Below are 13445 nucleotides of genomic sequence, written 5' to 3' on the forward strand. Positions count from 1 at the left end.
CAACTAGACCAACCAGTAAAGGAGCCTTATCATCTCACACTTAATACCCATCACAACTAGAGCAACCAATAAAGGAGCCTTATCATCTTACACTTAATACCCATCACAACTAGAGCAACCAGTAAAGGAGCCTTATCATCTCACACTTAATACCCATCACAACTAGACCAACCAGTAAAGGAGCCTTATCATCTTACACTTAATACCCATCACAACTAGAGCAACCAGTACAGGAGCCTTATCATCTTACACTTAATACCCATCACAACTAGAGCAACCAGTACAGGAGCCTTATCATCTTACACTTAATACCCATCACAACTAGAGCAACCAGTACAGGAGCCTTATCATCTTACACTCAATACCCATCACAACTAGAGCAACCAATAAAGGAGCCTTATCATCTTACACTTAATACCCATCACAACTAGAGCAACCAGTACAGGAGCCTTATCATCTTACACTTAATACCCATCACAACTAGAGCAACCAGTACAGGAGCCTTATCATCTTACATTTAATACCCATCACAACTAGAGCAACCAGTAAAGGAGCCTTATCATCTTACACTTAATACCCATCACAACTAGAGCAACTAGGCTGCTCATTAGTACCTAATAGTACCAGAGCCAACAAATCATTCAGCCCTTCTTGAAGCGACATTCAAAATCTTTTGTTAACCCATCTATGTTATGAAGAAAGTTGATACATCTTCTGATACAGTAATTACAATCCTCTGTCTGGCAGCCCGGCAACTTCTTTAGTAACAAAGTAACAGCACCAAGCGTCGCTTTACATTTGGTACAATAGCTCCTCGCTGACATTGCCTAGTGAAAATCTTCAAACAAATATACCTTGTTGCATCACAAAACCATCTTTTCCTCGGTATAGACAACATAAAAATGTGCAATTCTGCTAGTACTTCGATCATATTCACAATCCTTTTCAGATAAAAACTCTTGTTAGAGCTTAACATCCTTGGCCTATCAAAAACTTCAACCTTGCATGAAATATCCAAGAGCACTTCATTGTCTATTCTAATGAGACCTCTTCAAAAAAGGATTACCATCATCTATTGCCACAGTCACACACGAAAGATCACAAGTACAACTATGTAATATTGTACTCTGTGAGGTTTTCAAACAGCTCATGTCAAATATACAAACTGTCAGCTAGTCACACTCACAATATAGTAGGATATTTATTACAGATTTACTGACGTATGCATAAAAACGAGATGAATACACATTTACTGACGTATACAAGAACATAAGCTGAATACACATTTACTGACCTATACAAGAACATGAGATGAATACACATTTACTGACCTATACAAGAACATGAGCTGAATACACAATTACTGACATGTACAAGAACATGAGCTGAATACACATTTACTGACCTATACAAGAACATGAGCTGAATACACATTTACTGACCTATACAAGAACATGAGCTGAATACACATTTACTGACCTATACAAGAACATGAGATGAATACACATTTACTGACCTATACAAAAACATGAGCTGAATACACATTTACTGACCTATACAAGAACATGAGCTGAATACACATTTACTGACCTATACAAGAACATGAGCTGAATAAGGATCCTTATACCTGAATGACATGCAGTAGTATCTTGTAGTATCTTCGATATTATCGCTATGTGAATATGACTTACTGTGAGATGACCCTCGTGGTGGTTGGGATAATTGTTAAACAGATAGTGCGTAACTATCAGTTGGAGCACGCTGTCGCCAAGGAACTCCAGGGTTTGGTTGCTGCCCCTTTAAAACATGTGTAGCAGTGGTGTAGTAGTTCAGGTCTCGTGAGAATCACTTGCTAAAACCTTAAAATTTCTATTAGCCTTCTCAATTGTCAATTACGTATGCCCATAAATCTAGATGTATGTACGCATGCGTGTTCACACATTCAAACACATATATACACATGTACGTCCACTCACGCGCATACACAAACATGCACGCACGCATCCACTCACCAACACACCCCCCTCCCACATCCACTCACCAACACACACACACCCCCCATCCATGCCCACGCACACACACCCACCCACACACACCCCCACCCACACACACCCCACACACACACACATGCGCACAAATGGTGTTTAGAGGGGGTTGATTAATAAAAAGTAACACGTATCGCAGCATTACTACATGAAGATGAACCATATTACAACCGCATACTAGCAATTTGTGAGATTGAGTAAGTAACATCTCTGTATGTCTCTAGCGTAGTTGATTAGATACTGACTAAGTCAATTGGTATTGAAAGTTAAGAACAACCAAAATAAATAGAAGTACTCACTGTGCAAACTCGGTGTAGTTCATATTTGAATGAGTGAGGGCTCTAGCAAGGATGCAGATGTGATCAAAATGCATTCCGGTTGCCTTCTCAAACTGAGCACACTTCTGTAGAGGGATGTTGGCAGCGATGAGGTGTCGATCACCATCAGGGTATTGCACCTGTAAAAGATGGGAGCATAATCCTTGTTTAAAGATGCCAGTGGTAAGCAGTGCCAATGGAAACATGCAACCCAAAACTACTACATCTACTTAACCTACAATTTGATATGATTAATGGTACAACAGGTAACACCTTCATAACTTTCATAACATTCAAGACTTGCGGCTTGGTTAATAAGAGCAAGATTTGTTACAACCGAGAGAAAGAGAGAAATGCTAAGATACATTCAACCAATCGCAGGGCTAAATACCCAACAGTCATCGAGTCAAAACCAACAAAGTATCAGAAAAAAACCACAGGTCAAAGATAACTAAACCAAAAACAGACTGCAGATTGTGCACTTTACCAATCACAGATCAAAGGCAAGTTTAGCCTATAACCAGTTAGATACACTAAAAATAGACTTACCTGAAGGGGATGCAAGGGAAGATCCGTCCAAACAGGAGTAAATTCAGAAAAGTTGAAGGACTCTGCGAGGTATTTCGCTAAAAACCTGTCTGGTTCCTCTACACCACCACTATCCAAGTATATTGCACCTACAGACATGACATTAGACACACCACAGCTATCTAGGTATATTGTACTTACAGACAAGACACTAGACACACCACAACTATCCAGGTATATTGTACTTACAGACATGACATTAGACACACCACAACTATCCAGGTATATTGAAGTTGAGACACTAGACACACTACAGCTATCTAGGTACATTGTACTTACAGACATGACACTAGACACACCACAGCTATCCAGGTATATTGTACTTACAGACAAGACACTAGACACACTACAGCTATCCAGGTATATTGTACTTACAGACATGACACTAGACACACCACAGCTATCTAGGTATATTGTACTTACAGACATGACACTAGACACACCAGAGCTATCCAGGTATATTGTACTTACAGACATGACACTAGACACACCACAACTATCTAGGTATATTGTACTTACAGACAAGACACTAGACACACCACAGCTATCTAGGTATATTGTACTTACAGACATGACACTAGACACACCACAGCTATCTAGGTATGTTGTACTTACAGACATGACACTAGACACACCACAACTAACTAGGTATATTGTACTTACAGACAAGACACTAGACACACCACAACTATCTAGGTATATTGTACTTACAGACAAGACACTAGACACACCACAGCTATCTAGGTATATTGTACTTACAGACATGACACTAGACACACCACAGCTATCTAGGTATGTTGTACTTACAGACATGACACTAGACACACCACAGCTATCTAGGTATATTGTACTTACAGACATGACACTAGACACACCAGAGCTATCCAGGTATATTGTACTTACAGACAAGACACTAGACACACCAGAGCTATCTAGGTATATTGTACTTACAGACATGACACTAGACACACCACAGCTATCTAGGTATATTGTACTTACAGACATGACACTAGACACACCACAGCTATCTAGGTATATTGTACTTACAGACAAGACACTAGACACACCAGAGCTATCCAGGTATATTGTACTTACAGACATGACACTAGACACACCACAGCTATCTAGGTATATTGTACTTACAGACATGACACTAGACACACCACCACTATCTAGGTATATTGTACTTACAGACATGACACTAGACACACCAGAGCTATCCAGGTATATTGTACTTACAGACAAGACACTAGACACACCAGAGCTATCTAGGTATATTGTACTTACAGACAAGACACTAGACACACCACAACTATCTAGGTACATTGTACTTACAGACAAGACACTAGACACACCACAGCTATCCAGGTATATTGTACTTACAGACAAGACACTAGACACACCAGAGCTATCTAGGTATATTGTACTTACAGACATGACACTAGACACACCACAGCTATCCAGGTATATTGTACTTACAGACATGACACTAGACACACCACAGCTATCCAGGTATATTGTACTTACAGACATGACACTAGACACACCACAGCTATCTAGGTATATTGTACTTACAGACATGACACTAGACACACCACAGCTATCTAGGTATATTGTACTTACAGACATGACATTAGACACACCACAGCTATCCAGGTATATTGTACTTACAGACAAGACACTAGACACACCACAGCTATCTAGGTATATTGTACTTACAGACATGACACTAGACACACCACAGCTATCTAGGTATATTGTACTTACAGACATGACACTAGACACACCACAGCTATCTAGGTATATTGTACTTACAGACATGACACTAGACACACCACAGCTATCTAGGTATATTGTACTTACAGACATGACACTAGACACACCACAGCTATCTAGGTATATTGTACTTACAGACATGACACTAGACACACCACAGCTATCTAGGTATATTGTACTTACAGACATGACACTAGACACACCACAGCTATCTAGGTATATTGTACTTACAGACAAGACACTAGACACACCACAGCTATCTAGGTATATTGTACTTACAGACATGACACTAGACACACCACAGCTATCCAGGTATATTGTACTTACAGACAAGACACTAGACACACTACAGCTATCTAGGTATATTGTACTTACAGACATGACACTAGACACACCACAACTATCTAGGTATATTGTACTTACAGACAAGACACTAGACACACCACAGCTATCTAGGTATATTGTACTTACAGACATGACCATAGACACACCACAGCTATCTAGGTACATTGTACTTACAGACAAGACACTAGACACACTACAGCTATCCAGGTATATTGTACTTACAGACAAGACACTAGACACACTACAGCTATCTAGGTATATTGTACTTACAGACATGACACTAGACACACCACAGCTATCTAGGTATATTGTACTTACAGACAAGACACTAGACACACCACAGCTATCTAGGTATATTGTACTTACAGACATGACACTAGACACACCACAGCTATCTAGGTATATTGTACTTACAGACATGACACTAGACACACCACAGCTATCTAGGTATATTGTACTTACAGACATGACACTAGACACACCACAGCTATCTAGGTATATTGTACTTACAGACAAGACACTAGACACACCACAGCTATCTAGGTATATTGTACTTACAGACATGACACTAGACACACCACAGCTATCCAGGTATATTGTACTTACAGACATGACACTAGACACACCACAGCTATCTAGGTATATTGTACTTACAGACAAGACACTAGACACACCACAGCTATCTAGGTATATTGTACTTACAGACATGACACTAGACACACCACAGCTATCCAGGTATATTGTACTTACAGACAAGACACTAGACACACTACAGCTATCTAGGTATATTGTACTTACAGACATGACACTAGACACACCACAACTATCTAGGTATATTGTACTTACAGACAAGACACTAGACACACCACAGCTATCTAGGTATATTGTACTTACAGACATGACACTAGACACACCACAGCTATCTAGGTACATTGTACTTACAGACAAGACACTAGACACACTACAGCTATCCAGGTATATTGTACTTACAGACAAGACACTAGACACACTACAGCTATCTAGGTATATTGTACTTACAGACATGACACTAGACACACCACAGCTATCTAGGTATATTGTACTTACAGACAAGACACTAGACACACCACAGCTATCTAGGTATATTGTACTTACAGACATGACACTAGACACACCACAGCTATCCAGGTATATTGTACTTACAGACAAGACACTAGACACACCAGAGCTATCCAGGTATATTGTACTTACAGACATGACACTAGACACACCACAGCTATCTAGGTATATTGTACTTACAGACATGACACTAGACACACCACAGCTATCTAGGTATATTGTACTTACAGACATGACACTAGACACACCACAGCTATCCAGGTATATTGTACTTACAGACAAGACACTAGACACACCACAGCTATCTAGGTATATTGTACTTACAGACATGACACTAGACACACCACAGCTATCTAGGTATATTGTACTTACAGACATGACACTAGACACACCACAGCTATCTAGGTATATTGTACTTACAGACATGACACTAGACACACCACAGCTATCTAGGTATATTGTACTTACAGACATGACACTAGACACACCACAGCTATCTAGGTATATTGTACTTACAGACATGACACTAGACACACCACAGCTATCCAGGTATATTGTACTTACAGACATGACACTAGACACACCACAGCTATCTAGGTATATTGTACTTACAGACATGACACTAGACACACCACAGCTATCTAGGTATATTGTACTTACAGACATGACACTAGACACACCACAGCTATCTAGGTATATTGTACTTACAGACATGACACTAGACACACCACAGCTATCTAGGTATATTGTACTTACAGACATGACATTAGACACACCACAGCTATCCAGGTATATTGTACTTACAGACATGACACTAGACACACCACAACTATCTAGGTATATTGTACTTACAGACATGACACTAGACACACCACAACTATCCAGGTATATTGTACTTACAGACATGACACTAGACACACCACAGCTATCTAGGTATATTGTACTTACAGACATGACACTAGACACACCACAGCTATCCAGGTATATTGTACTTACAGACAAGACACTAGACACACCACAGCTATCTAAGTATATTGTACTTACAGACAAGACACTAGACACACCACAGCTATCTAGGTATATTGTACTTACAGACAAGACACTAGACACACCACAGCTATCTAAGTATAATGTACTTACAGACAAGACACTAGACACACCACAGCTATCTAGGTATATTGTACTTACAGACATGACACTAGACACACCACAACTATCTAGGTATATTGTACTTACAGACATGACACTAGACACACCACAACTATCTAAGTATATTGTACTTACAGACAAGACACTAGACACACCACAGCTATCCAGGTATATTGTACTTACAGACATGACACTAGACACACCACAGCTATCTAGGTATATTGTACTTACAGACATGACACTAGACACACCACAACTATCCAGGTATATTGTACTTACAGACAAGACACTAGACACACTACAGCTATCCAGGTATATTGTACTTACAGACAAGACACTAGACACACCACAGCTATCTAGGTATATTGTACTTACAGACATGACACTAGACACACTACAGCTATCCAGGTATATTGTACTTACAGACAAGACACTAGACACACCACAGCTATCTAGGTATATTGTACTTACAGACATGACACTAGACACACCACAGCTATCTAGGTATATTGTACTTACAGACATGACACTAGACACACCACAACTATCTAAGTATATTGTACTTACAGACATGACACTAGACACACCACAGCTATCTAGGTATATTGTACTTACAGACATGACATTAGACACACCACAGCTATCCAGGTATATTGTACTTACAGACATGACATTAGACACACCACAACTATCCAGGTATATTGTACTTACAGACATGACACTAGACACACCACAGCTATCCAGGTATATTGTACTTACAGACAAGACACTAGACACACCACAGCTATCTAGGTATATTGTACTTACAGACATGACACTAGACACACCACAACTATCTAAGTATATTGTACTTACAGACATGACACTAGACACACCACAGCTATCTAGGTATATTGTACTTACAGACATGACATTAGACACACCACAGCTATCCAGGTATATTGTACTTACAGACATGACACTAGACACACCACAGCTATCCAGGTATATTGTACTTACAGACATGACACTAGACACACCACAGCTATCTAGGTATATTGTACTTACAGACAAGACACTAGACACACCACAGCTATCTAGGTATATTGTACTTACAGACATGACACTAGACACACCACAACTATCCAGGTATATTGTACTTACAGACATGACATTAGACACACCACAGCTATCCAGGTATATTGTACTTACAGACAAGACACTAGACACACCACAGCTATCCAGGTATATTGTACTTACAGACATGACACTAGACACACCACAACTATCTAAGTATATTGTACTTACAGACAAGACACTAGACACACCACAGCTATCTAGGTATATTGTACTTACAGACAAGACACTAGACACACCACAGCTATCCAGGTATATTGTACTTACAGACATGACACTAGACACACCACAGCTATCCAGGTATATTGTACTTACAGACATGACACTAGACACACCACAACTATCCAGGTATATTGTACTTACAGACATGACATTAGACACACCACAGCTATCCAGGTATATTGTACTTACAGACAAGACACTAGACACACCACAGCTATCCAGGTATATTGTACTTACAGACAAGACACTAGACACACCACAGCTATCTAGGTATATTGTACTTACAGACATGACACTAGACACACCACAACTATCCAGGTATATTGTACTTACAGACATGACACGAGACACACCACAGCTATCTAGGTATATTGTACTTACAGACATGACACTAGACACACCACAGCTATCCAGGTATATTGTACTTACAGACAAGACACTAGACACACCACAGCTATCTAGGTATATTGTACTTACAGACATGACACTAGACACACCACAGCTATCCAGGTATATTGTACTTACAGACATGACACTAGACACACCACAGCTATCTAGGTATATTGTACTTACAGACATGACACTAGACACACCACAGCTATCCAGGTATATTGTACTTACAGACATGACATTAGACACACCACAACTATCTAGGTATATTGTACTTACAGACATGACACTAGACACACTACAGCTATCTAGGTATATTGTACTTACAGACAAGACACTAGACACACCACAGCTATCTAGGTATATTGTACTTACAGACATGACACTAGACACACCACAGCTATCCAGGTATATTGTACTTACAGACATGACACTAGACACACCACAGCTATCTAGGTATATTGTACTTACAGACAAGACACTAGACACACCACAGCTATCCAGGTATATTGTACTTACAGACAAGACACTAGACACACCACAGCTATCCAGGTATATTGTACTTACAGACAAGACACTAGACACACCACAGCTATCCAGGTATATTGTACTTACAGACATGACACTAGACACACCACAGCTATCCAGGTATATTGTACTTACAGACAAGACACTAGACACACCACAACTATCCAGGTATATTGTACTTACAGACATGACACTAGACACACCACAGCTATCCAGGTATATTGTACTTACAGACAAGACACTAGACACACCACAGCTATCCAGGTATATTGTACTTACAGACATGACACTAGACACACCACAGCTATCCAGGTATATTGTACTTACAGACAAGACACTAGACACACCACAACTATCCAGGTATTTTGTACTTACAGACATGACACTAGACACACCACAGCTATCCAGGTATATTGTACTTACAGACATGACATTAGACACACCACAACTATCCAGGTATATTGTACTTACAGACATGACACTAGACACACCACAGCTATCCAGGTATATTGTACTTACAGACAAGACACTAGACACACCACAGCTATCTAGGTATATTGTACTTACAGACAAGACACTAGACACACCACAGCTATCTAGGTATATTGTACTTACAGACATGACACTAGACACACCACAGCTATCCAGGTATATTGTACTTACAGACATGACACTAGACACACCACAGCTATCCAGGTATATTGTACTTACAGACATGACACTAGACACACCACAGCTATCCAGGTATATTGTACTTACAGACATGACATTAGACACACCACAACTATCCAGGTATATTGTACTTACAGACATGACACTAGACACACCACAGCTATCCAGGTATATTGTACTTACAGACAAGACACTAGACACACCACAGCTATCTAGGTATATTGTACTTACAGACATGACACTAGACACACCACAGCTATCTAGGTATATTGTACTTACAGACAAGACACTAGACACACCACAGCTATCTAGGTATATTGTACTTACAGACATGACACTAAACACACTACAGCTATCTAGGTATATTGTACTTACAGACATGACACTAGACACACCACAGCTATCTAGGTATATTGTACTTACAGACATGACACTAGACACACCACAGCTATCTAGGTATATTGTACTTACAGACATGACACTAGACACACCACAGCTATCCAGGTATATTGTACTTACAGACAAGACACTAGACACACCACAGCTATCTAGGTATATTGTACTTACAGACATGACACTAGACACACCACAGCTATCTAGGTATATTGTACTTACAGACATGACACTAGACACACCACAGCTATCTAGGTATATTGTACTTACAGACATGACACTAGACACACCACAGCTATCTAGGTATATTGTACTTACAGACATGACACTAGACACACCACAGCTATCTAGGTATATTGTACTTACAGACATGACACTAGACACACCACAGCTATCCAGGTATATTGTACTTACAGACATGACACTAGACACACCACAGCTATCTAGGTATATTGTACTTACAGACATGACACTAGACACACCACAGCTATCTAGGTATATTGTACTTACAGACATGACACTAGACACACCACAGCTATCTAGGTATATTGTACTTACAGACATGACACTAGACACACCACAGCTATCTAGGTATATTGTACTTACAGACATGACATTAGACACACCACAGCTATCCAGGTATATTGTACTTACAGACATGACACTAGACACACCACAACTATCTAGGTATATTGTACTTACAGACATGACACTAGACACACCACAACTATCCAGGTATATTGTACTTACAGACATGACACTAGACACACCACAGCTATCTAGGTATATTGTACTTACAGACATGACACTAGACACACCACAGCTATCCAGGTATATTGTACTTACAGACAAGACACTAGACACACCACAGCTATCTAAGTATATTGTACTTACAGACAAGACACTAGACACACCACAGCTATCTAGGTATATTGTACTTACAGACAAGACACTAGACACACCACAGCTATCTAAGTATAATGTACTTACAGACAAGACACTAGACACACCACAGCTATCTAGGTATATTGTACTTACAGACATGACACTAGACACACCACAACTATCTAGGTATATTGTACTTACAGACATGACACTAGACACACCACAACTATCTAAGTATATTGTACTTACAGACAAGACACTAGACACACCACAGCTATCCAGGTATATTGTACTTACAGACATGACACTAGACACACCACAGCTATCTAGGTATATTGTACTTACAGACATGACACTAGACACACCACAACTATCCAGGTATATTGTACTTACAGACAAGACACTAGACACACTACAGCTATCCAGGTATATTGTACTTACAGACAAGACACTAGACACACCACAGCTATCTAGGTATATTGTACTTACAGACATGACACTAGACACACTACAGCTATCCAGGTATATTGTACTTACAGACAAGACACTAGACACACCACAGCTATCTAGGTATATTGTACTTACAGACATGACACTAGACACACCACAGCTATCTAGGTATATTGTACTTACAGACATGACACTAGACACACCACAACTATCTAAGTATATTGTACTTACAGACATGACACTAGACACACCACAGCTATCTAGGTATATTGTACTTACAGACATGACATTAGACACACCACAGCTATCCAGGTATATTGTACTTACAGACATGACATTAGACACACCACAACTATCCAGGTATATTGTACTTACAGACATGACACTAGACACACCACAGCTATCCAGGTATATTGTACTTACAGACAAGACACTAGACACACCACAGCTATCTAGGTATATTGTACTTACAGACATGACACTAGACACACCACAACTATCTAAGTATATTGTACTTACAGACATGACACTAGACACACCACAGCTATCTAGGTATATTGTACTTACAGACATGACATTAGACACACCACAGCTATCCAGGTATATTGTACTTACAGACATGACACTAGACACACCACAGCTATCCAGGTATATTGTACTTACAGACATGACACTAGACACACCACAGCTATCTAGGTATATTGTACTTACAGACAAGACACTAGACACACCACAGCTATCTAGGTATATTGTACTTACAGACATGACACTAGACACACCACAACTATCCAGGTATATTGTACTTACAGACATGACATTAGACACACCACAGCTATCCAGGTATATTGTACTTACAGACAAGACACTAGACACACCACAGCTATCCAGGTATATTGTACTTACAGACATGACACTAGACACACCACAACTATCTAAGTATATTGTACTTACAGACAAGACACTAGACACACCACAGCTATCTAGGTATATTGTACTTACAGACAAGACACTAGACACACCACAGCTATCCAGGTATATTGTACTTACAGACATGACACTAGACACACCACAGCTATCCAGGTATATTGTACTTACAGACATGACACTAGACACACCACAACTATCCAGGTATATTGTACTTACAGACATGACATTAGACACACCACAGCTATCCAGGTATATTGTACTTACAGACAAGACACTAGACACACCACAGCTATCCAGGTATATTGTACTTACAGACAAGACACTAGACACACCACAGCTATCTAGGTATATTGTACTTACAGACATGACACTAGACACACCACAACTATCCAGGTATATTGTACTTACAGACATGACACGAGACACACCACAGCTATCTAGGTATATTGTACTTACAGACATGACACTAGACACACCACAGCTATCCAGGTATATTGTACTTACAGACAAGACACTAGACACACCACAGCTATCTAGGTATATT

At 39.7% G+C, this 13445-nt stretch overlaps 1 protein-coding gene across 1 annotated transcript in view; it reads right to left on the bottom strand.

Moving 5' to 3' along the window:
• The window catches only part of LOC137400735 (ribonuclease 3-like), an 84673-nt gene that overhangs the window by 12999 nt on the left and 58229 nt on the right, over positions 1–13445 (bottom strand). Inside the window, exons 20-22 of the mRNA XM_068087071.1 lie at positions 2912–3039; positions 2345–2502; positions 1692–1797 (exon numbers count right to left, since the gene is read on the bottom strand). Coding sequence (XP_067943172.1) covers positions 1692–1797; positions 2345–2502; positions 2912–3039 — 392 coding nt within the window. The remainder of the gene's footprint in view (positions 1–1691; positions 1798–2344; positions 2503–2911; positions 3040–13445) is intronic.

Source organism: Watersipora subatra, chromosome 7 (genome assembly GCF_963576615.1).
Source record: "Watersipora subatra chromosome 7, tzWatSuba1.1, whole genome shotgun sequence".
Taxonomy (NCBI): Eukaryota; Metazoa; Bryozoa; class Gymnolaemata; order Cheilostomatida; family Watersiporidae; genus Watersipora; species Watersipora subatra.